This window comes from Rhineura floridana, chromosome 1 (assembly GCF_030035675.1).
Source record: "Rhineura floridana isolate rRhiFlo1 chromosome 1, rRhiFlo1.hap2, whole genome shotgun sequence".
NCBI lineage: Eukaryota > Metazoa > Chordata > Lepidosauria > Squamata > Rhineuridae > Rhineura > Rhineura floridana.
This window is the reverse complement of record NC_084480.1, coordinates 124,815,625-124,842,531: the sequence shown is the minus strand read 5'-3', so window position 1 is coordinate 124,842,531 and position 26,907 is coordinate 124,815,625. Positions and strand designations below refer to the sequence as shown.

The 26,907-nt window shown below is 40.3% G+C and overlaps 1 protein-coding gene across 1 annotated transcript; it reads left to right on the top strand.

Moving 5' to 3' along the window:
- Positions 1–533: 533 nt before the first annotated feature.
- On the top strand, positions 534–26,865 carry PLAA (phospholipase A2 activating protein). Its single transcript, XM_061631264.1, has 14 exons — positions 534–851; positions 3,561–3,754; positions 5,593–5,693; positions 5,794–5,914; positions 12,108–12,275; positions 13,719–13,854; positions 16,622–16,791; positions 17,608–17,765; positions 17,885–18,104; positions 18,382–18,450; positions 19,602–19,673; positions 22,460–22,561; positions 24,657–24,821; positions 26,167–26,865. The coding sequence occupies exons 1-14, from the start codon at positions 571–573 to the stop codon at positions 26,730–26,732; spliced, it is 2,523 nt and encodes an 840-aa protein (XP_061487248.1). The 5' UTR covers positions 534–570; the 3' UTR covers positions 26,733–26,865.
- Positions 26,866–26,907: the final 42 nt, after the last annotated feature.

Here is a 26,907-nt window from a genome sequence, read left to right as displayed (position 1 = left end):
CCAATACATATCAGGCTATATAAATATATTTCAAGTGAACCTATTTACTGGTTAGTGCCCTTGCGTTTGAGATCATCACCTGAAGACATCACACAGTCATGCTGAAAACAAAGAGTTCACACAAAGGTTGTAGAGAAAATAACTTTATTTGTTTTGAAGATTTACTGTATACACCCCTTTCAATCAAAATAGTTCTTCAAGCGGCTTACAAGAACAGATAACAATATAATTACCGATCAGCAACCCCCCGCCCTCGCACATACGCCCAGCAGCCATTGGTCCCTCGACAGAAGCTTAGTTTGTACCCTGCTTTTCGATCCCCCAAAGGGCCCATTCCCGTGCCTTCGTGATCTCAAACCTCCCCAGCCCTACACCCACTCCAGCGCTCAGCTGAATGCAGACATGACTGTCCTCCGTTTAGTCACACACCGGGGCCGGAATAGTTAAAAATGAAGGTAAGATACTCCTTTAAAGCGAGAAACAGGAGCTTCTCCCCAATTACTCTCAAAGTCCGCTTATTGGCCTTTGGCATTCTGGGAAATGTAGTCCTTTCCTTCTGCCCCTGTCTCAATGCATTCTGGTTGGCGCGCCTTTTCCGGCGCTCCGGGAATGATGACCATTCCGGTGGAGAAAGGGAAAGAGGCAGGTGCTGCCGCCGTCGCCGCCGCTGCTGCTGTGTCAGGGTGTTTGAGGGACGGTGTAATGGCCAGTGCGGGGGGCACCTACCGACTCCGCTGTTCCTTGGTGGGGCATGAATTGGACGTGCGGGGCCTCAGTTGCTCTCTCTTCCCCACAGGCTCGTTCGTGTCTGTGTCCCGGGACCGGACGGCGCGGCTTTGGGCGCCGGACAGGTCAGTTGGGGAGTGGGGGAGGGAGCGGAAAGGAGTGTGTCGAGCGGTTTGGTACTGGTACGCTTCGATTGTGCCCTAACCAACTCCGAGGTTCCCACACCTGGACGTGTTACACTGTTGATACCTTGAATATATATCTTTTTAAAATGATGACCAATGTGCTGCTGACTCTATTTGGAGGTGGGGCAGGGACCTGGGCGGTTGACCAGTTGATTTCAGTGGGATTAGGAATATCTAACTGTACATAGAATCGACTTGTAAATCTGCCATGAAGTTATGAATCTACATTTTAGATTAGTAAAGCCAGTACCTTGGCACAGTCATTCTCCAAAATGGAGACAATAGTCAAGAAATCAGAAGAAGGCTAGGACTGGGGAGGGCAGCTATGAGAGAACTAGAAAAGGTCCTCAAATGCAAAGATGCATCACTGAACACCAAGTCAGGATCATTCAGACCATGGTATTCCCGATCTCTATATATGGATGTGAAAGTTGGACAGTGAAAAAAGCAGGTAAGAGAAAAATCCACTCATTTGAAATGTGGTGTTGGAGGAGAGTTTTGCACATACCATGGACTGCGAAAAAGACAAATAATTGGGTGTTAGAACAAGTTAAACCAGAACTATCACTAGAAGCTAAAATGATGAAACTGAGGTTATCCTTTGGACACCTAATGAGAAGACCTGATGCACTAGAAAAGACAGTAATGCTGAGAAAAATAGAAGGGAGTAGAAAAGAGGAAGGCCAAATAAGGGATGGATTGATTCCATCAAGGAAGCCACAGACCTGAACTTACAAGATCTGAACAGGGTGGTTCATGACAGATGCTCTTGGAGATTGCTGATTCATAGGGTAGCCATAAATTGTAACCAACTTGAAAGCACATAACACACACACAAAGTTACTTGTCTACATTTTTCTTTGGCTGCTGTTAAAGTTATACTCTTTTATGCAGACCTTGCAGTGGCCTTTCATCCAAGGCACTCAGTATGTCTGCACCTGCTTATCTTCAGTAGCATCAGGTGCTCCCATGTTACTTGTTGCACCACAGACAAAAAGGTTTACTAGCCTGCCTTCCAGCACATATCACTGTTATAGGTTAGCAACCTAAAACTGTGCTCTGTGAGCTGTGTTCAGGTGGTCTTCAGTGTCTCTGTAAAAGTAGAATTACAGCATCTAGTGTAGCGATTTACAGTTGCTACAATAGGCAGAAAAATGTGGTCTGTGGGGGAAAAGTTTGGGAAACACTGGCCTTAAGCAATGAAATGAGAGCATGAGTTCTTCCAGATTGCAGATACTTTGCCTGGTTATTTGAAGGGAACATTTCTTACTCAGTGAGTAGCTGTTGATAAGCAACAGCTAACAAATTGTTTATGTGAAAAATAGTTTTCTGTTAAGGTTGCTTTGAGCATATTGATTTGTATTTCCATTATAGGTTTAATATGTAGGTGTATGCCTATGTGTTTATCACACTGTAGATTTAATGCAGGTACGTGCATATATTTTATCATTGGCCCATGTACCAAGAATTCTTGAGCCATAGCCTGGTTAACAAAATCAGGTTCTTCTTGTCATGTGACATTCTAGTGCTCTGCTCTGGATATGACAGGAGAATTGTCTTGTGCTCAGTGGCAGTAGGATGCAACGCATGAAGAGCTTGGGAAATACACAAGTGGGAACATATAAGCAAGAATGAATGCAGATTTCAGCCAATGGGGTTGTTAGGACCCCTGTCACTAAGCTTGGAAAGTTATAAAACATGTTATTGCTTGTTCTTTCTTCCTCTATAATACTAAGGTTGCAGTTCTTACCCCATAACTGGGAGTAAGCTCCATTGAATTCAGTAGGGCTTACTTCTGAGTAGACATGGTTAGGACTGTGCTGTGCAAACATGTTAAAAGTAATACACGTAATTCTACCATCTTTGTTTAGGTATTGAGTTTTACAGGAAACAAGTATTCATTTCATCTTGCCAGATAGTAAATGATACAACAGTTTTTGAGCTTCTCATAAAACTCAGTATAGGTGAGAGTAGTTAATCCAAGACAAGTTACTGAAAGAAATGCACATCTGAAGGTTCTGGTTATTCATAGAAATGCATCCTATCTCCAAGTTATGCCCAAAGTGTTGCTTATGTTATGGCAAAATATCTTCCGTCAAAATTTAACAAAATATTGTTATAAATAAAGTGCAATATAAGGGCAATCTTATTGCAGACTACAATACCTAGGTATGCTTTTTCATCTGAACACACCCAGTGTCTTTTTTTTACTAAAAAATATGGTAAATTATTATAAATCAGTGGTAGGGAAACTTTTTGAGCCCAAAAGTCACATTCCCTTATGTGAAACCTTCCGAGGCCCCATGCCACTGGTGGGCAGGGCTAGTGGCAAAAGTAGGTAGACCGACAAATGTACGTTTGATCTTTGTACATGGGGCTAGTTTCTGCATGTATTCACACACACCATATCCTCCATCCAGACAAACAAAGTTTATCAGAGTTCCTGGACACTTTCCAGCCAGAGAAAACATGCAAGGAGGATGTAAACAGCGTGGGTGAGGGGTGTGACCTGGAAAGAGGGGGTAATTGTGTATTCTTAAAAATCAGACATTGAAGTTTAAACACAGTGTAGATTCTATTTGGCTTTACAAATTGATAAGGTACCTTGTTAAAGGAATATAAAAGCATTGGTGTCTGTTTTGTTTTTAGTCCCAGCAGAGGATTTACTGAAGTGCACTGCATGAGCGGCCATTCCAATTTTGTTTCTTGTGTGTGTGTGATCCCACCAAGTGAACTTTACCCACATGGATTAATTGCCACAGGTGGTAATGACAGCAACATTTGCATCTTTGCTTTGGACAACTCTACACCGTTGTATGTCCTTAAGGGTCATAAAAACACAGGTAAGTAAAAACAAATTTTAATTATTTCCAGTATATATTTGAAATCTAATGACTCTGTAGCTTCGTTTTGTATGTTTTAAGAAATAGATTTTATTTGTAAAGTTATATCATGACTAGACATTTACTTTATTTCTATACAATGTTAAGAGGCACATCAAATTATCAGGAAAATGTGTAGAATCTTATGAATGGTGAACATCTGAGAAATTCCATTATACCACCCCAAATAAAAACTGAATGCATAAAACCATTTAAAAAAGATCTGTTATACAGGCGGGCCCCGTTTATATGGCAGATTCCGTTCTGGATCCCCGCCGTAAAGCGGAACCCCATCGAGTATAATGGGGTGCGTTGTGCGAAAATGATGCCAAAATGCCGCAAAAGTGGCTTTAAAATGGGGAACGGAAGCTGCCGCATTAGCAGAACGCTGGGAAGCAAAGCGCCGGGAAGTGGGGCCCTACTGTATACACATCCTGGTTTTCATCAGAATGGTTAGAACTTTTGCCAAGGTACTGGAAACCATACTTTTTTTAATTGTGGTAGAGTGTCCCCTAAAATGGAGGGTGAGCATAGAAAAGTGGATTTGGTGATACATGGGTCATAAATACAAGTAGTACAATAGTAATAATAAGTACACTAATATTGTTTGGAATGGCTGATGCACTGAAAGCAGAGTCAGCTACAATTTTTAATTCTATGAGTTAAATTAACTTTTAAAAAAGTATGATATATTATTTTTTCAATTAGGGATGGTGTAGCAACCTTCTGGAGAACTTTCCAGATGTTCATGATTGATAATTTGATTGACACATTTTTTTAAAAAAAGGTTGGTGCCTCTCAACATTGTATGACATTGTATTTTTCAAGGAGCTGCATAAACTGACCAGTTAGGAATTTGTAGTGCTGTCTAGATGGAAGAGTCTTGAGAGAGCATACTTTGCTAGTAGAGATGTTCCCAGCATTTGTTGCTACATTGCTAGCAGAATAGATATTGGTGTTAGCACCATAATACTGTTGCTGTAGTATTGGTCAAGTAAAAAGAGTTCCTACAGTGGTCAGGATTCATTGATCTACTATACTGAAAGAAGTTTCATATTAATATTACTGCTGTGTTGTTTTTATCATTGTAATTGAGGCAAGTCAGATGATAACTTTAAATGAAGCCCATTCTGTTACGGACTGCAAGCTGGGAACTGATAGGATTACAATTTAGGCAGAAGCTGGCTATGAGAACATTATCCATATCATGTGATACTATATATTGTATTGTGCTTGTAGCCACGAAGACAAGCCCCCAACAATCATGTTTCTAGGGAGAGGGCAGAGGACGGTGCATAGGAAAGAGGAAGTGTGTGGTTGGGGAGTTAGTATCATGAGGGAGTGAAAGATTGGTAATGGCTGCCTGGGGCTTCTACTGGGAGGAAGGGTGGGATAGAAATTTAATAATAATAATAAAAAATTAAAATAAAAACATTAAACAAAATAAACAAAATAAAAATTAAACATTAAAATAAAATAATGGTGGGAGAATATTCTCCCACAATGGTTGGGAGAGTAGACCATTATTTTATATATGTATTTATCAGCTAAAAGTTGTGCTTCATTTTTCTAGTTGTTTATGGTAGCTTCTTATCACCTAATGTATTTGCAGTGATGAAAATCAGGGTAATGAAACTTCTCCTTGCATGTCATTAGGATTGGAATGTTCCTCTGAAAATATACCTAAATCTAAACTGAGTGAACTCTGGTTTTTCTCTACTAGCATATCAGAAAATCTTTCCTCATTCAACTGGATTAAAAATGAAACTTGACAATGCTGATTTAATCCTTTGCTCTAGTTTGCAGCCTCTCATCTGGGAAGTTTGGCACCCTGCTTAGTGGTTCCTGGGATACAACAGCCAAAGTCTGGTTGAATGACAAATGTATGATGACATTACAGGTATGGAAGCTCTGCTGGTGACAATAATTCATTATCAACTGATAATAATTATTTGCACTTCAGAAAAGTCTGCCATCATTAATGCTGTTCCCCTTTATAGGGCCACACTGCAGCAGTCTGGGCTGTGAAGATACTACCTGAACAAGGATTAATGTTGACTGGTTCAGCTGATAAAACCATTAAGCTGTGGAAGGCAGGTAGATGTGAGAGTACGTTTACTGGTAGGTACTTGGTTAAAACAGTTTCTAATTATACATGCAGTTTAGCAATATGCCACCACTTAGTAATCTTCAAAGAATTAAAAAGGCCTGAATTTTTTTTCTAGGATTTGGACTTTGAGTGTTCTCTATTCTTCTCCCCCACCCCAACCTATTACAGAAATTGGTACCTTTCTTTTTCCTGAAAGCTCAGAGGAAGAGAAAACTCAAGTTTAGTGACTTTATATAAATGCTAGCAAACTGAAGACAATTGAGTTGATGAGCATTCCCAGTGGCAGCCCAACTGTTATGGAATTCAGTCCCTTCTGAAATCTGCCAGGTCTCATCCCTCCTGCTGTTTTTTAAAAGCCTGGGAGACCTATTTTTCTCTCTGGATTTCAATGGTTAATGTTCATTAAAGCCTTCTAAGGCTTTACGTCCATTGGGTAAGTGGTGGTTTGATCAGGAATGTAAAATGGCCAAACGGCATCTAGTATACTACGCTCGTAGATTTATAAGGGATCCTTCTACTGCTACCCGTGAACACCTTGTTTTGCTTCGCTCCTCTTACAAGACATTGTTAAGGAAAAAAAAGGCCCAGTTCGCGATTACTCCATGGCAACAGCTTATTCAAGCTCAGCAAGATGGTAATTATCGCCTATTTTGGGATATGGTCTCGGGCTGGTATGGAGCTGGTAGTCACTCCATAACTAACCAAATCTCAACCCAGGCTTGGCAAGAGCATTTTAATAATCTATATTTTATTCCCATAGATAGTATTGCCACTTTACCAATACTCACAGAGATAAACTTACCTAACTGGCAATCAGTTTCACTAACACAAATTCAAGTGCTTATTTCTTCTCTGAGAAAAGGCAAGGCTCCGGGGGAAGACATGATTCCCCCTGATCTTTTTATCAAATTCTCTGATTGGTGGGCTCCGATATTAGCCAAATTATTCACTAGGATAAACAATACTGGTATAATACCGGAGGGCTGGAAGCAAAGTGTAGTCATTCCTATTTTCAAGAAGGGACAGAGATGTGATCCACGCAATTATCGCCCTATCAGTCTGTTGGATGTAGGAGCGAAGCTATATAGCAAATTTCTCCTCCTAAAATTAGAGGAATGGGAAGCTGATAACAGAATTATCTGTCCAGAACAAGCAGGGTTCAGAAAAGGCCAGAGTACCATAGACCATTGCTTTACTCTCTACTTCTTAGCCAATCAATCGATACATGGACCCACAAAACACCTATATGTCGCCTTCGTAGATCTCGCGGCAGCTTTCGATTCAATAGATAGAAAGCGTCTATGGTCCAAGCTGGAGAATACTAATATTGATAAACGCTTGTTACACCTGATTAGGGAATTACACTCGAACAACACTATGAGAATTAGACTGGGAAACAATTTATCTGATCCAATATCGGTGAACAAAGGTGTAAAGCAGGGCTGTCTTTTAGCCCCTGCTTTGTTTAACCTTTATTTAAATGATATTGTTTCTGAGCTGCAGGATCCATCTTTCTTTGCCCCTTCATTAGGTAATAGGAAGATCACAATGTTAATTTACGCAGATGATATGATCTTGCTATCCCTCACTCCAATTGGCTTAAGGAGATTAATGGCGAACCTGGACACTTACTGTAAAAAGGAACATCTCAAAATTAATTATCAGAAAACCAAAGTTATGGTTTTTGGAAATAGATCTAGACAGCATAAATGGTCCATGGGAAACCACGCCATAGAACAATGTCGTGCTTTTAACTATCTTGGGATCCATTTTCAAGATAATCTATCATGGAAATACAACTTGCCGCAGTTAAATGTTCAGCATCTAGGGCCACCGGAGCGATACTTAAATTTTTCAGGTCTGTTGGGGGCCATCAGGTGGCTCCAGCTCTGAAAATCTATCAATATAAGGTTATCTCACAGATCCTATACGGGGCGGCTGTCTGGGGATGGGATGCTCTTTCCTTCCCCACTCTGGAGGCTGTCCAGAATAACTTTCTCAAACAGCTTCTTTGTTTACCTCCCGGTACACCTACTGCTCTGCTACGATCTGAATGCGGCCTGTTATCAATCACGGCTCTTATACACAAGACCTTATTAACTTACTGGTCTTCACTAACTAATGCTCCTTCTAAGATCTTGGCGAAGGCCTGTTTTGATCAGGCCACGAAGGACAAATCCTGGAAGCAGAGATCCCTGAACATTCTACAGCAATACCATTTTACATCTAAGTACCCTCTTTTATTGAATAAGAGTAAAATAAGTGCACAGATTGCTCAACACTCTATATGGATCGATAGGCTAGCCATCCTTAATTCCAAATTTTCAAGGTGGTATAGTCTCTATAAACTTGACCACTCAAGGGCTGATTACTTGTCATATCTCCATTCTGTACATTTAAGACATGCTTTTACAGCCCTCAGATTCCAGACTATGCCCACTGCCCTCATCTCTGGCCGTTACCTTCAACTTCCGCGAGAACAAAGACAGTGCATCTGCTTGCTAGGAAAGGTGGAAGATCTCCCACATTATCTCTTAGATTGCCCACTCTATATTTATTTATTTATTTATTTATTAAATTTATATACCGCCCGACTAGCAATAGCTCTCTGGGCGGTGAACATAAAATAGCATAAAAATACAATGAATAACAAAATAATACTAAAATACAATCATCAATCCAATACAATAAACATTTTAAAAAGTAAATCAGTGTAACTTAAAATGCTTCAGAGAATAGGAAGGTTTTGACCTTCCATCCAAGATCCATCTATTTGGATCCCCTGATCAGTACCTTAGGTGCCAAAGATATAGATCAAATTACCTCCTTTCTTCTTGCAGATAAAGACCCTCAAGTCACAAATAAGGTGGCACATTTCGCTTTTGTTGCCCAAAAGTTGAGGGCTAAACATTACAATGTTCTTGGATCTTAGAGATCTTTTGGTTATAAATGTATACACATACTTCTATTCTATGTTTTAATGGTTTTAAAGTGATTCTATTTTAATGCTGTTTTAATTGTAAAATTTTAATATGTTTGTTTTTTGTTCTTAATTGTGTTGGCCTATGGCCTGGCAAATAAACTTGACTGACTAATGTTCACCTGGATTTATAAAGCAGACTCTGTATGTTGGAGGCCCTGTGGTTTTGTGGGTGGGTGGCTGGGTGGTTCTTGCTATTGGCATAGCCATGAAGGAGATATTTGATATGGCATTTGGAGTGCTTGGCTAAAATGTTTAGATAAATTTGTTGGGCACTTTGTGGAGATTTTTGTCAAAGCAGATTATGAATCTGTTAAATTTAAATAAATGGATATTGCATTCTGCAAGCCTAGATATGTTCTTGGCTATCACTGGAAATCTCCCAATCCAGAATTTGGGCCAGTAGAAACACAAATGTCTGATGTTCTAGAATTTTCTAGAAATTGGTGCTTGTATATTTAATTTGTTATTTCTGGTTGGTGGATAGTATAGTAACCATACTGGGGTGTTGCTCACTTTCACTGTTTTGAGCAGGTATGTATGCTCTTGTTTTTAGTAGGACAGTAGTTTTAAGCTCCTGAAGTTAGCCTTAGAGAACTCTGTTCTATGTTCTGTTCCTTTTTTAGTATTTTAAAATTATAAACTGCCTTGGTTGCTTTGGCAGAAAAACTGCATATAAATGCAATAAATAATTGGTAGGTGAAGCAGCTCTAATTGACAGATTTTTTTCAATGGTGGGTTTGTGAATTTAATTCACACTTAAAGCTCATTCCTATATGTGTTTACTCAGAAGTAAGTCCCATAGAGTTCAGGGAGACTTAAGGCGCAATCCAACTCACTTTTCTGTGGGGCTGGGGCGAGTTGGATGCTGCGGAGCCCAAGCTGCTTCAGCAGGCTCCTGGCTGTGTCAGGTTCTGCTGGCAGCAGCCCTTTGCTATGGCTGAGCCGTGGTGCTGTCAGGAGCCTGCTGGCACTGTTGGGGGTCTGCCAGGGATGGCCAGCCTGGCGGATGGAGGGCTGGTGGAAGCCCCCAAAATGGGGCATGGTGGGGGAGGAGCTGCAAGGGGGGGGAGACTTATGCGAGATCCTCCTTGTGTTCATGCCCCTCCCCCAGGTCCCAATTCCCTTGCAAACTCTGCTGGCCTTAAGGCCGGCACAGTAAAATAATTTACTAAAATTCCCGTTGTGGCCTATGAGGAGCTCTTACTCCCTGGGAGGCCTGTTTGTTGGAGCCAGCACTTCCCAGCTGGCTCATGTGCACAGCAATGGAGCCGGCATTCAGCCAGGCCAATGGATCCCAAGTGGGAGGAGGATCCTGTCTAGTTTTCTGCCAGCTCCTCCTCTGCCAGCTTTGGATTGTTCTGTCCCTCCCACTAAGTGGGTAAAGGGTTGCAGCCTCAAGATAGAATTCTAAACCCTCTCATAAGGGTGTAAGGCCCTACTGAATTTATTGGGTCTTCCTTCTGAGTAAGCATGCATGAATGTTTTTTATGTGGTTATGGTGGTGTGCGGGCAAGAGAGGGACATAAATTTTTTTTGCTTTGAAGGTAACTAGTTTTATGGTCTTTACAAATGAACCTCAAAAAAATGTAATTGCATTTGGCAATGGAGGTCAGTATGTGAGGAAATACACATTATACACTACCACATGCCCTGCAATTGAACATACGCACACACAAAAAATGGGGTATTGTGTATGTATATGCTCCCATATGCACATTCATTAACCAGTGGCAACTGATTCTTTTATAAAAATAAGCTTTTATTGAAAATAGAATAAACAACTTTATCTATGCTTCTAAAGATTTTAGCTACATTTCTAGACATTCCTAAGAGTTTCTAAACTGTGTAGGGTTGCCCTGTACTTGAATTTGCTACTAGATAAGCAACTAGTTTTCAGTCTTCCTAGTACCTCTGTCTTTCCAATGTATATCTTGTCCTATTAGGAGATAGTTGGGGAGAAGTTTTCAGAATGCTTTGCCTAAAGGTCATGCATCTTCACTGTGAAACGGTTTAGAAACTGGAGCTTTTACTCTCTTTACCTAGATCACTTTGGCCCATCCATTCACATTTTGTGTTGTGAAAGAACAACAGTTAGGAGCTATTTAGAGTACTTTTCTAGTAACAGGAAATGAAACTTAATGTGTGACAAAGAACAGAAACTTAATTGGGGATAAAGAAATAAAAGTTAGTACAGCTAAAGTAATGAAACATGGCTGAAATACCTTTTGTAACTGAATACTTAACATGGGCCATAGTACAAAATTAACCCATTGGGAAAGTCCATTTTTTTCTGGGATAATTTTGCACCCTGGTTCTTTTTTTGCTCATAAAAAGGGAAACTGTTAGTATTAGTTTTCCTTTGGTGATGTCATGAACCAGACACAGCCCTGACAATGTCATGAAACTGCAAAGTGACAGAGCCGCTAACTTTTGAGTTTTTGCAAGAAAGTACACCTGGAGTAAGAAACTTTGCCTTTCCTTCTAACAATTAATAGTAGATTTTGTACAGCAAATTCAGTACCTTGTATTCCCATTAATAGCTCAAAATGCAAGTCGTATTCAAACTCACTGAACTGTCATCAAATTAGTTAAAAAAGTGGATGATTAGTCTTCAAAAAATATTTGACTGACCTAATATGACATCAGATTTAGAGATGTAATCTATTAAAATGCCCCTGGTGAAAGACGGTCTTGTGCTGTAACAGTGTCACTGAAGATTCCTTTTCATGCTCTTATGTTTTGAACATAGTACAATAGCATAATTAAAAGTTGCTTTTCATTTTTTTTAATGCTCGCATTGAACCACCAGTATAATGTTTCCCAGTGGCCTATGTCAGGACAGAAGCTGAGCCACCTTGTTATGTACCAGCTATAGATTCTATTCTTCAAGAGAAAACTTGAGTAGTGGTCATTGAGTTTGAGGCTACAGATACATGAATGATACTTGCTAGGTCTATATTTGAGAGACATTGACACCATCTCACAGACTAAGAGATACAAGACCCCATCACTGAAAGCTGCCTCACTCTCTCCTGACCATGTGGCTTGCTAACAGTCATTTTAAAGTGGCTTTGCTGAGATCTACTTTGCAATGCTAAATAATAGGAACATTGTTTTTAAAATATGTCTTGGCTGAAGAATATCAACTTTTGATAAGACTAAATGTGAAAAAGCTATTGATGAGACTTAAGTTTTATCTATCAAACCTTCTTTTCATAAAGGACATGAAGACTGTGTAAGAGGCTTAGCCGTTTTAAGTGAGACAGAATTTCTTTCTTGTGCAAATGATGCCAGCATTCGAAGATGGCAGATATCTGGCGAGTGTCTTCAGGTTTATTATGGTCACACCAATTATATATACTGCATATCAGTCTTCCCACAAAGTAGAGGTAAGACACTCTTATTTAAAAAAGAAATGTTAAAAAAGGATTGTGCCTTCTAATTAAAAGTAGATTTAGAACTAGAACTAAATAAGTTATAATTCTTTGACTGGTATTAGAGAAATGGTTTTCAGATTTCCTTCCCGAAGAGAATCTCCACATTCATTTATCTGCCAATGAATTCTTGAATATCCGCTACAGCACCCATGTGTTGTAGAAGGCTTTGGCTTGAATTCTAGGGTTTACTCTTAGCCCATATGGAGTACTGGCCAGGCTTGCTTAATTCTTGCAGCTGCCTCCTTTGGACTGTGTGTACCCTAGAACAAGCCCCCAACACTACTATGCATCATTAAGTAAAGGCTGGCATAAGCTGAGTTCCCTCTTTCTGAAGAAACCATTATAAGCATCCAATCCAATGAAAATCTCTGCAATGGAGGGCTGATGAAGCAATCCCTTCAGTGCTATGCACAAACTCAGTTAACAGATTCCTTTAGCTTTCTTGCAACCTGGCAAACTATAATATCAGTGATGAACCTCTATTTTAGTTAGACTGAGTGGTTTGATTGGCAAGTGATTTTGACTCACTGATTTTTCTAATCTAGTTCAAACTAATAGTTTTGGGTCCAAAGATACTGTAGTGTGAGGTGGGTATTTTTGTTTGCCAATTCTCCCACCCACCCCAAACTACAGGCATACCCCGCTTAATGTTGCTTCACTTAACATCGCCTCGCTATAATGTACATGCTCCATATGCCTGTATTTCTCCAGAAACGCAGCGCAGCAGCAGAGGCTTTAGCGCATGGGAGTGGAAATAGACGTGATCGTGCCACCGCAAATCAGCTGGGAGGCACGATCGCGATCAGCTGGGAGGCGCGGCAGCACAGCAGCAGAGGCTTTAGCGTGTGGGGGTGGAAATAGATGCGATCGTGGCACCGCAAATCAGCTGGGAGGCGCGATCACAATCAGCTGAGAGGCGCAGGAGCGCAGCAGCAGAGGCTTTAGCGCGGGGCTTTGAGGCTCCGCATGAAGGAGAGGTAAAAAAGGTTTTACTGTAAAAGGTAGTGCTTCACTTTAAGGACATTTTCGGTTTACGTACTCGCTCTGGTCCCATTGAGTACATTAATGTGAGGTATTACTGTATTGTAGATAGCCATCTTCCCTTGTGGTATGCAGTGAGGTTCAAGTGCTGCTGTTGGGAAAAAGGATTTGCACATGCAGTCACATCTGGGTGTGAGTTGAAGTTCTTCTGATTGCACCAGCAAGTCTTTGAATCCAAGCCATTGCTTTGAACAGGAGCATCAAAAACTATAAACCAAAATGTCACATTAGCTAATGACTGCATTCTGACATTCATATAATATGTATTAATGTTTTTGTATGGTTTGAATGTACAGGAAATTAATTTTATATTTGTGTCTTTTATTTAATGAATGGTTCATTGCCTCACTTTAGATTTTGTTACCACTGGTGAAGACAGATCACTCAGAATCTGGAGAAAGGGGGAATGCACACAGACAGTCAGACTTCCAGCTCAGTCCATTTGGTGCTGCTGTGTGTTAGATAACGGAGACATTGTTGTTGGAGCAAGGTATCCAAATTTTAGTCTCAACATCTATACATCAACATAAATAGGGAAAAACATTGAGACAGGCAGAATAATTTTTTTGTACTGTAAAGAAATGTTTTGCTGCAATGTCAAGGCATTGGCTGTCTCAGCCTCATGCTCACACACTCCCTTAAGCTCTGGAGCTTTCATTATCAATTAACTGCAATTGTCTGAATCCTAAAATGTGGTTACTCTTAATTATGGATAGTTGAAATAAGCTAGTTTCATATACTATGGTTTGAAGTTGGTTTGTTTCTATAAACTACAGTGCCTTGCAAAAGTAATCAGACCCCTGACCAATGCTCTTATATTACTGAATTACAAATGGTACATTGTGATTTCATTCTGTATGATCTTTTATTTTGAAACACTGCAACTCAAAATCAATTATTGTAGAGCGACATTGGTTTTATGTTGGGAAATGTTTGTAAGAAACATAAAAATTGAAACAAGTTGCTTGCATAAGCATTCAACTCCTGTGCTGTGGAAGCTTCCAGTTTACACAGATGAAAGAAACTGCTCTATTGAGGACACAATTACCTTACCATTGGCCTCCACCTGTGAACCATTAAAAGTGCAGTCACATTGTCAGGATAAAACCCCTACTGTTGAAGGATCATTGGTCAGGCTGTGGATCTGAAGGAAAATGAAGACCAAAGAGCATTCTACAGAAGTGGGAGGTAATATAATACAAATGCATAGATTAGGAAAAGGGTACAAAATAATATCCAAGTGTTTGGATATCCCAGTGAGCACAGTTGGATCAATAATCAGGAAGTGGAACTGGCACTGCCAAGAAAAGGCTGTCCCTCAAAACGCAGTGCTCTATCAAGAAAGAGACCTGTGAGAGAAGCCACAGAGAGGCCAACAATCACTTCGAAGGAGCTGGGAGTAGAGTAATGGTGCACCAGTCAACCATATTAAGAGCTCTGCATAACACTGGCCTGTATGAGAGGGTGGCAAGAAAGAAGCCGTTACTCAAAAAGTACCATCTGAAAGCATGTCTGGAGTTTGCCAGAAAGCATGAATGTGCTCCAGCTGCGATGTGGGAAAAGGTTTTGTGGTCAGATGAGACCAAGATAGAGCTTTTAGGCCATGTGTGGCGCAAACCTAACAGTGCCCATGCATCAAGACACACCATCCCTACAGTGACGTATGGTGGTGGCAGCATCGTGCTATGGGGCTGCTTCTCATCAGCAGGAACTAGGCATCTTGTTAAAATCGAAGGAAGAATGGATGGCGCAAAATACAGGGAAACACTGCAAGTACCTGCTTCAGTCCACTAAAAAACTGACACTTGGGAGGAAATTCACTTTTCAGCAGTACAAGGATCCCAAGCACAAGGGCAAAGCAGCATTGGAGTGGCTCAAGAACAAAATGGTGAACGTCCTACAGGGGCCCAGTCAAAGTCCTGATCTCAATCCCATTGAGAATCTGTGGCACTCTTTGAAAATTGTAGACCACAAGCGACGTCCAACCAACCTGAATGACCTGGAGTGAATCTGCCAAGAATGGGCCAAAATTCCTCCAACACTTTGTGCAAAGCTGGTACATACCTACCCCAAAAGACTTCAAGCTATTATTGTAGTGAAAGATGGCTCTACCAAATATTAATGTGTGGGGTTTGAATACTTATGCAAGTGACATGTTTCAGTTTTTTATTTTTCTAAGAAACATTTCCCAACAAAAAACCAATGTTATCTTACAATAATTGATTTTAAGTGTTTCAAAATAAAATATCATACAGAACGAAATTAGAATGTATCATTTGTAATTCAGTAATATGAGAGCAGGGGTCAGTACTTTTGGAAAGCATTGTAAGGGTTAACCACAGATTGTAAGGGTTTGGTTAACATAGCAAGCTACATCAAAAATGGAAGCAAAAGTTTCTGAACTCCTCATGGCAGCACTAGAGGAGTGCAGAGGGGGAGTGTGTGAGCCCAAGAGGTGTTTTTGTAATGCTAAACTATGATATAGCCATACATCCAAATGAGGTTGTTGAATAAATGGGTATTGAGGCAGTGTTTTAGAAACATTAATTATTCCATTGAATTAGCAGAAGTTAGACAGTAATTCACCAGTGGGCAACTGGTTGATTTCTGGCAAACTGTACATATTAGTCTTAGATTCTTGAAGAACACAAGCAGTTTGCTTTTCCTTCCACACAGCTGTTACTGCCATTTCCAACTGTTGCCGCAAACAGCTCTGACTCATGACCCCACCCTCATTTCCATTTTGGAGATGGGTAGCACATGACAAATTGAATGTGTACTCAAGAAGGAGACATGGATACCTATGAAACATCATAGCCTAAAATCGAACTTTGAATGTACAAAGGCAGTATACATTTCTGATTACCAGGACTGTATAATCAGGATCCTTTAACACAGATTAGTTATGCCTTAACCATGAAGATAGCTTGCTTGTGCTGTCTTGTTTTGTAAATTTAAGCCTGATCAGTGGCTGATGTGGGTTCTAATGTGAATTAAAAAAAGAGTAGACCACACAAGCTTGAAGTAAACCCACCCCTGCTGTATTTCACCGGATTGTTCTGAAATTATCTTGGTATGTGGGGAAAATTGTCTTGAAGGCAAGATATAAATTTTATAATATAACAATTAAAATGTAATTGGTCATCTGGATTTCTTACCTGGCAAGTGGTATGGGGGGTTGGACAGCAGTAAAAAGAGAAATATTATGCATGAACATAATTTCTTCCTTAGACAATGAAAATATTTTCCTCCTTCAGTGATGGCATTATCAGAGTGTTTACAGAGTCTTTGGAGCGCACAGCCAGTCTGGAGGAGATTCAGGCTTTTGAAAATGAGCTTTCTCAAGCAACAATTGATCCTAAAACTGGAGATTTAGGAGACATCAATGCTGACGAGCTTCCTGGTAGAGAGCATTTGGATGAACCTGGTATAATTTTAAACTTCTCTGGCACCCTTCCCCTCCATTCCAATTTAAGCAAACATCCATTCCTCTTCATCTAATGTATTCCAGTATAAAGTTTACGACAAGTGGGTCTTACCCAGTGGGCAATATCCAGTCCCCCAAAGCTTTTTTGTGATGCCAAGACTCTTCAAAATATGTCCCTTTTTTAAAAAAAATGTTCTTAACTGAAGGCTCTCTTGGTACCCTACTGTGATGCTCTGATGCCAATTTTTTTTTTGCTGTTTCCAAGGCCCCGCAAATTCGTCAGAACCACTGCATCTCCCCATCAAAATGGGATTGAGCAGACACACGTCAGCTTACTAAAATGCCATGAAACATGCAGTGATGGCTACAGTTGGTGCTCAAAGCCTGCACAGATCACATGTAGTCAGTACACTTATGGTCAACTTCATTGTGGAACTGTGGCCCTGTCCCCACAGGCCCATGAGACAACTGCTTAAAGGGCCTGTCTGCCACTGTGCTAAGCTGGATGAGGAATCATTTGTACCTACTGGTACTGTGTTCTCCCATTATCCCACTCCTGGGGCTAAGTGCTTGCAGCCATTTCAGAAAATAGGCAGTAGTTCTAGTTTTCTTAAAGGTCTGCTTGTACCCAGCCCCACCAACTGTGCATGCTCACCACTAGAGTCCTTTTTTTTTTCTTCAGAACAACTATGCTAGCTAAATGTTTGGCCTTTTCTTTCTCTCTCCAGATTTTGAATGTTGCTTGTGCTTGAGGGGATAAAATATAAAACCATCTTCTCTAGGCATGCAGCTTATTTCCTCCTCTCTGTGTTTCAGGTACAAGGGATGGACAGACACGACTTATTAAGGATGATGGAAAAGTTGAAGCTTATCAGTGGAGCATTAGTGAAGGGAGGTGGATGAAAATTGGGGATGTTGTCGGTTCATCTGGAGCCACACAGCAGACATCTGGAAAAGTTTTATTTGAAGGAAAGGTAGATAGTCTTTTATTGCTTATGTATACTAATATAATGCTAGCTGTTCATCCTCTTCTTGCTGTATGCATTAGAGTAGTATAAATCATTCATTTTCTTCATTTAATTTCATTCTACAGGAATATGACTATGTTTTCACTATTGATGTGAATGAAGGCGGACCTTCCTACAAGCTGCCTTACAACATCAGTGATGATCCTTGGCTGACTGCATACAACTTCTTGCAGAAGAATGATCTAAATCCCATGTTCCTGGATCAGGTGGCCAAATTCATAATAGATAACACTAAAGGGCAAACACTGGGACCTACAAACACTGTATTTTCTGATCCTTTCACAGGTAAAAAAAAGCACCAATTTGCCTTCTTGCTTCTTAAATATCTTTCTGACAAGACATTTACTTATTTTCAAATATATAATGGAGGATGTAAGATTTTTTTTTGCTCCTGACCATGCTACAAAGCACTAACTTGCCTTTTAATTTTTGACTGATGAAGGAGAATGTACTTAAAGTGTGGGCAATTCAATAAGAAGAACTTAATGGGGAGAGGTTCTGTATTTTAACAGACTGCATTGGATAAAAAGCATGTCCTTCCCTTGGGTTTATCTTTTCATAGGTGGTGGCCGCTATGTCCCAGGTTCTTCTTCTGGATCTAATGAAGGACCTGCAGCAGATCCATTTACAGGTATTACTTGTGTCATAGATGTTGGATGTTTTTGTGTGGAACATAAATTTAGGGCTCACCTGCAACATGGTTGGTTTGGGAAATGGAGCAGATTGGAATTCCAGGTGCATGAGGTAGGGAGAAAAGCAGAGATTTTGGCTCAGAATCATTTTATTATCGGGCTGTGGACAAGAATGGTATCTTCACCAGGGGAACCATAGAATGCTCAGCCCTTGTAATTCATACAGAAGCAGCACATAAAGAAGCAAAGGCAAAACTTTAAATGTAGGTTTCTTCCCCATGGTTCTTGCAGATCAGCTGTGAGGGACTTCTCTTGCATGCACCATGGAGAGGGGAGAAAGAAAGAATTGCTTTTCTAGCTTTATCTTATGCCTGGCACTTTGGGAAGTGTCAAGCACAGGGCTAGCAACATCCCTTGTATTTTACAGGCATCGTGCATGAGAGAAGTCCCTCTCACAGCCAATCTGCAAAAAGCAGGGAGAAGAAACCTGATTTTTTTGCAGATCGCAGACTTCTGCTCAGCTGATGCTTGTCTTTGGCTGCCTGATCCTGTTCCCAGAAGGGAACAGGCGCACACAGCTTAACCGAGCAAGATATAACCCCCGCTTGTTAGCTGTTGAGTGGGGGTTAAATCCTGCTGCATTGGCTGCAGGCACTTGTTCCCTGCTAGGAACAGCCACATGTAATCAGTGCTGAATTGAACCTCACCTTCCTACCTGCTAGCTGACATCACAGGTGATGTCAGCTGATGGACAGGTAGGCGTGGTTTGGGGGACAGTGGTCTGGTGGACCAAGATTGACCTGGGAGCCAGAGGTTCCCCATCCCTGGGGTAGATGTATATGATTCCTGCGAGACTGAATTCTGAACTTTCTAACATTCTGAGCTTTCTAAAGTTCCAATCTCATGTATTTTTTCTTGGAAAGCAATGTTACACATATTAGACATAAATAAAAATAACTCATGTAGAACTCTGTGGGACTTCTCAGCAAAGATGAATAAATTGGGGCTGCGAGTATGGGAATTGTACAAAATGGGGTCTGAACTTGCTCTTGGGATATAATTATTTTTGCCAATCATTGTTTTTAAACCCAAACACTTTATGCTATGAACATTTAAGCATTGTGATTCCAATGTTAGTGTTTTTCTCTAGGTACTGGTCGCTATGTTCCAGGTTCAGCATCTGATCCTGCAGCTCCTCAAAGTGGAGCTGATCCACTTACAGGTCAGTAAAGACTTTGTCTCACAGTTGTGAAAGCTTGTACCAAACATCTGTGCTGCAGCTGTTCAGCTGGCCACTTGTATGTTTTCCTGGGAAAGGCAGCTGAGTGGCATTGCCACTCAACTGCTTCCCCATCCCCACACACTAGCTCCTCATTATCACTTCACACCAGCTGAACTTTCTTTCTTTCTTGTGGTGTGTTTAACTGAAGAAACCAAGCACTGTGTTGCAGTAGCTGACTGCGCTTCCTCTCCAGGCTTAGAGAGTTACTGACTGTTCTAAAGACTACTGAGGGAGTGCAAATGCTCTGGTTAAATTGGCTGTGATTGACATTGGTGTGGCTGCAGAGATAAAGGAAAGTAGATGTAGAAACAGGAAGGGAGATGGGCAGCAACAAAGCTGCAGGGTGGCAAACACAAGGGAGGTGATAGGCAGTGGCAGGGAAAGAAGACATCAGGTGAGCAGAATAGGTGTGTTGTGTGTTGGAGATGGGGGAGTGCACCAGCTGTTGCTGTCTGCCACAGGCTTGACTTTTGTTGTCCACAAACTGCAAGGTGTCAGCTGTTGGTTTACAGCAGCAACTTTAACAAAGCCCAATAGATATTGGGAAGAATGGTTTAGGTTCTAGACAGTTATGATTTTGTAACCACTTCAGTACCCTGAACTGGCCTGACAGTTGTGAACCTTGTGCTCATCTCCCTGGGCAGTGTATCCAGCACCTGCTGCTGATGTCCTATCAACTGAGTGTTAGACTAAGAGCAGAAAGAGAAAGTTTCAACACCCCTTTCACTCATGAAGCGTGCTGGGTGATCTTGGGTTGGTCGCCATCTCTGGGTGTCACCTACCTCTCGGGCAAATTATGAGGATAAACAGGGAGGACCAGATGGGGAAGGAGGAGGACCACATACACAGCCCTGAGCTCCTTGGAAGAAGGGTGGGTTAAAAATGTAATAAGTAAATTCGGACTCCTCAGAAACTTATCTAATGATTTATCTAATGCTAGGTTATCAAATGTCTTAAGCTGTTCATTTTATTCCTGTGCACATTCTGTTGGCTTACTAAACCTGAGACAGTTTAAAAAATCTCATAGCTAACCAGTGCTAAAAACTTCCTTTGAAACATGTCTGCTGTCAATATCACTAGGTTCTCCCAGGGTTTTTCAAGTATCTGCCTTTTGTTCTTGAGGGAGCCCCTTTCATGTTTGTGATGAAGCAGCAGCAGTCTCGAAAGCAAAGCTCTTGAAAAAGGCAGGAAAGCCTAGACAAACCCAACTTGTACAAGACAATCCACCATATATTTCAATAAGGATTTAATGCTTCTTGTGGGGGACTAGGGGTGGATGAAGCCTGGGAAAAAGACAGCATCGCCTAAGAATGATCCCTTTAACATTTGACTGAACAATGATTCTATCTTATTAATATCAACTGTAAGTGGTAGTATCTTATTAATATCAACTGTCTCTGTGAGCTAGCTTTGTTTGGGGTTTAGCTTGATTCCTTGGTTTGAGAGACGGTTGCCTTTCTCTGCTCTTCGAACAAAGTTAATCACATTTCTAGCTTTGGCATCTATTTCCATACTACTTATCTCATTAAAATAAAGTGATACATTTCATCCTCTATAACTTGTGATCAAGGTATCCCAATTTGGGATTGGGATTTCTTGATCTCAAGTTATAGATGATGAATGTATCATTTTATCTTAGTGAGATGAATAAGAGTGAGGAAAACAAGTCTGATGCAGGAGGGCTTTTTTAGGCATATAAGAACATAAGAAGAGCCTTGCTGGATCAGGCCAGTGGCCCATCTAGTCCAGCTTTCTGTTCTCACAGTGGCCAACCAGGTGCCTGGGGGAAGCCCGCAAGCAAGACCCGAGTGCAAGAACACTCTCCCCTCCTGAGGCTTCCGGCAACTGCTTTTCAGAAGCATGCTGCCTCTGACTAGGGTGGCAGAGCACAGCCATCATGCCATCTAGTGCAGCATCCTGTTTCCCATAGTTAACCAACCAAATGCCTCTTAGACAGGGGTGAGAAACTCACCAGCCCTGCTATATCTCCCCTCAAGTACTCTTTCCTGGCTTTAATGTGTCCTTGAACTACGATAATGCCTCTGGTTTGCCCGGTGGAGAGGGGTGTGTGCAGGGTGCTTCTGTAGAAACCTCTGGCTTTTGCCTGGCTGGAATGTAGTCTACTGGATGTAGATTTGCATCCATTGACCATGCCCTTCCCACCACTGGCATGTGAAAGATTGGCCAGGAGAGAACGCAGTCCTTGGGTTGAAAAAGGTTCTCCGTCTCTGATCTAAGAGGAATGAATGTTAAATGCGACTAAATGCCTTGAACTTCTGGGATAGTGCAAGTATAAACAAACGAAATTAATAAAGTTGGTATAAATAAGTAGGGTTCCTTTTGATCTAAATTTTGGAGGCCATGCTAATATCTGAAATGTGTTACCTAATTAAAAAAGCTAACTAAAACATTAATAGTATGAAATTGTGTTTATGTAACCATTTTTATGTAGGAGGTATCTGTTAAGATTTTTACCTCACTCTTCCTCCAAAGAGTGCAGAGTGGTGTGTGAGCTGGGATTAGACAATTACTTGTTCAGGGCCACCCAGTAAATCTAGGTGCAAAGCATTTTAAAAAAAATAGTAGGGAATAATTTAAGCCATAGTTTTGAAGTCTTTTTAAATAACTACATAGTATGTAACAATAATTCTCTTCTGTTATAGTGTGTAAAGCTGGCTCACAGGTAAATTGCTAACAACTGCTAACATTTCTCTTCTCCCTTTTAGGAACTGCTGCCTACAAATTAGCTGCAACTAAAGCTGAAAACATTTATTTTCCAAAGAAGGAAGCTGTTACTTTTGATCAGGCCAACCCTATACAAATACTGGGTGAGTGTATTTGGCATGTTAAATTATGCTTTATTTAAGACATTTATATACCACTTAATTATTCACATTTCTAAGTGGTCTATACAAAAACAAAAAGCAGAAAATGAAGCTGTGAAACCGTTAAATTGTTACTTACTTGTAAACATCCTTCAAATGTCAGTCCTGTAAAACATGTACTTTAATACCCACTCACTTTTGAACACTTTCAGCATGACTATATTTTTGAGAATAAACATAGGAAGGTTTGACACAAAGGATGAATGTTTTTAATATAATAAAGCAATGGCTTGCTTCTTGTAAAGTAAAAATATTGCAGGTCAGTCTCTTTCCAGTACTGCTTGTTTATTAACTGAGGTTTGCTTTCCCCTGTTGAGAAGAAGCGAATGTTTTGCAACTCCTTAAGGACTGGAGCAATGCTAAATATATTGAATGTACTTGCTTTTTTGCCCCTATGGAATACTATCAACCACCGTTCTCCCTGGATTGCTGGGAGGATTAAAAGTACTGCCTGCTTTCCCATTTCTCTGCAGCTGGAATATCTGACAAGGGGTGCAAGCAAAGAGCAGCAACATAATCATGGATCTGCTTTATGGCAAATGGACTCTTGTGTGCAAACCTGCACAGTACAAACCTTTTTTTGTTCTTAAGGCATTAAAAAGTAAGGGGAGTTTCAAGCTTATTGATTTGTATTACATAATTAATGTCTTTTGCAATGTAGCAAGGATATTGGAATATACTTCTTAAATCATCTGAGATGTTAGTGCAACCCAGGCTTGGGACTGACACTGATATCGTGCACCGATCTTCCTTGTGTTCTGGAAGCCTTCTTCTCTGTTGTACGCCTCAAATAACATGTTGCATATGTTCCACATGTTTCCTGTACACATAATGCTCAGTTTGTGCCACCCAATTCAGTGTTCCCACACATCCTGATCCTCCATCATGTTAGTTGGGTCATTGTCTAGGTAAGTCTCTGACATGGACTGAAGACTAACTTGTAATGAGGGACTTTTTAAATGTAGGCAATATTGCATTAGGCATCAGTTGCCCTAGTGATCCTGTCATCTTTCACAATTTTCAGAGTTTATAAGACTATCCAAATAAAGCAGGCAGGGAGTCTCAGGACAATAGCAAGAATCTGTAGGTCACACAACTGCGAAGGAATAGAAAGACTGATTTAAAGTCTCAAGAATTGGGAATGTAGGAAGCTCCCTTATATCAGACTATCTGTCTAGCCCAGTATGGGTATCAGCATCTCTCCAGGGTCTCTCATGATCTTCAACATACTGATAGTTTTAACTGGAGATGTCAGGGACTGAACCTAGGAACTCCTGAATGTAATTCCTGTACTCTCCCACTGGACTACAGTTTTGTTTTCAGAAGATCAAAGCAATTATAAATCCTCTTAAGTTCACTGTAAACATCTGATTCTCAGCTTCCTCACCAATCCTCAATATGTTTACTTGGAAGTACCTTTTCACTTAGTTTAATGGTGCTCCTTTCCTGGTAAGTACATTTGGGGCTGCAGCCCCAATTTCATGATTTTAGTTTTCATCATACATTATTTTGGACTTCAAAGCAGATGCTAGAATAAGTTTTTCCAAATTCCCTTTCAAATTCTACAGCTGTTTACAAGCAACATTTATTATTATTATTATTAATTTATTTACTGTGTATCCCGCCGTTCCTCCCAGCATTTAGTTGTTCGGTGAAAGGCGGAGGGAAATAACACTTACTTTGAACACAGAACAATTATGAAGCAATTCAATGAAAAAAACTCTTTTGCAAATACTAGAGAGCAAGGTGTTTATGCACAATGCTAGACTGGTTTTTAAAAACACATTTGAAATTCAGCAAAATTGTGCTATAAACTGAATGGGAGTTGTTAAAAAGGCTCTAGGTTGACATGAAATATTCTGAAACTATATAGGGGGCAGTAGAGTTGAACTGAATTGTCATCAAAACAATGCTGGGAGGAAGGGCGGGGTATAAATCAAATAATAAATAAATAAAAAGCCATGCATTTATTTTCATAAAAAGTACTTGAAGAGGTTTGAGTAGAGTAATTTCAAAATATCTCACATTTGTCACATAGGTAAACTGAAAGAACTTAACAGAAGTGCACCTGAAGAACAGCAGTTAACTGAAGATGATTTAGGTCTTCTAGAAAAGATGCTGTCTATAACATGCAATACATCCTTGGAAGCACCCACTGCACAGCAACTGCAAACTTTGTGGAAAGCAATTAACTGGCCAAATGGTATGAAATAGTTTGGGCTTGGGGGGGAGGGGAGATTTGGCTTTTTAGATGGGTAGAAGGCAAAGCTTACCATGGTTCACATCTTTTTAGGGTTTTTTTAAAAAATACTTCACAATTATCTCATTTCTCTATGAGTTTTGGGCCTAAGTAAAGGGAAAATATTTGTACCACCCACATAGATGGATGCAAAATAATACAAATTTTCATTGGGGAGCTGCTGGGAGGTGCAATACAACTCTTGTGTAGCTATTTAGATTTTTCCATAGAAATGTATGCCAGAAAGTTTGAGGGGTATGCAGACATGGCTGGGGTACCCCTTGTGATTCCCCTCCACAGTAGTATTAATGATTGCTACAAGTGAACTGAGAAACTCCTCTTGTTTAACTCTTTATCTCGCTTGGGAATTCATTAGGTAGCCTGAGGGTAAACCTGGTCTCAGCCTCTATATGAAAAATGGAGATAATACTGACCTACATTATAGGACCGCTTCAGTTACTGAGATAATCAATACGGAGCACTTAGACACACACACTTTTTTGCCTACATCCTTTTAGCTTCCTGTGCTTCTTTGCTAGCAACTTCCTTCTCCCAGATGGAGATGTATCTTTGAAAACTGGAGGCATGATCCATCTTTCAATGGGTCAAGAGTAAAGGATGCCCTAGTGAGCTGGTGGGCTTGATGAAAATAGGGAGGATGCACTAATCTATTCGTGATAAAGGCTCAAGAGTGTGCAGCGCGGAGGAAAGGGGTGCAATAGGGTTGTATTGAGACTTATGCTGATCTCTTAGCATGTGGGTGTTGTGCCAACACTAGAATGGATCGTGCCCTGTGTTTTCAGTTAAAACACTTAGAAAAGATAATGTTAGATATAATGCCATTATATATAAAACATACCTACCGTTTCCAATGTATCTTTTATATACTTGTGAGCCGAGATTTACTTGGCAGTTTGCTACAATACTCTTTTTAAGTTTTCAGAACAAGCATACCTGCCCAAATTGGAGGCATCTAAAATTAAAGTTTTGTTTTTTGCTTTTTTAATACAAGTTACTGATAGGCAAGGCAAAGAAAATTTTATAAGTTGATTCACTATGTAAAGTTTACTATCCTGTTTATTGCCTGTGAACTAGCTCATTTTTGCATACGTAGCACTTAATTCTCAGTTGTCTGAGTTATATATAAATAATATATATGATAAGTGTTCATAAGAATTCAATTTCTTTCTTAATATAGAGTGGTATAATTCAGGCTAGATTAATCTTTACAATAGGAGTTACCACAAATCTACTGAAAGTACTGCAGAATTTCAAATGATAACAATATAACACTTTTTTTGTCTTTTAGACATTGTCTTTCCAGCTCTAGATATTCTTCGATTATCAATCAGGCATCCTAATGTGAATGAAAGCTTCTGCAGTGAAAAGGATGGCATGCAGTTCACCAGCCACCTTATCAAATTTCTGAACCCTGGAGGAAAACAAGCCAACCAGATGCTGGCACTTAGAATTTTCTGCAATTGTTTTATCCACCCAGTTGGCCAAAAACTCATGATGTCACAGGGGGACTTGATAATGTCACAGGCAATAGAACTGAAGATGAGCAGCAGTAAGAATATTCACGTTGCACTGGCCACGTTGGCTCTGAACTACGCAGTTTGTTTACATAAAACTAGTAACATTGAGGGGAAAGCTCAGTGTTTGTCATTGATCAGCACAGTCATTGAAGTTGTGCAAGACCCTGAAGCTGTTTTTAGACTACTTGTGGCTCTCGGGACGCTAATCAGTGGTGATTCAAATGCTGTACAGTTAGCTAAGTCTCTAGGGGTTGATTCTCAAATTAAAAAATATTCCTCTGTATCAGAACCGGCTAAAGTAAATGAATGCTGTAGGTTTGTCCTTAACTTGCTTTAACCTTTTTTTTAGCACTTGAGAGTCGACTGCTGAAGATGATTTTTTCATATTTTACAAGAAATGAAAAAATACTGTGGGTTAACTATCTGGACATTAAGTGAAATGACCTAAATAAAATCTTTTTTGCACTGATTTCAAACTTGCTGTTCTTCAAATGCATGAAAGCCTGCTGTGC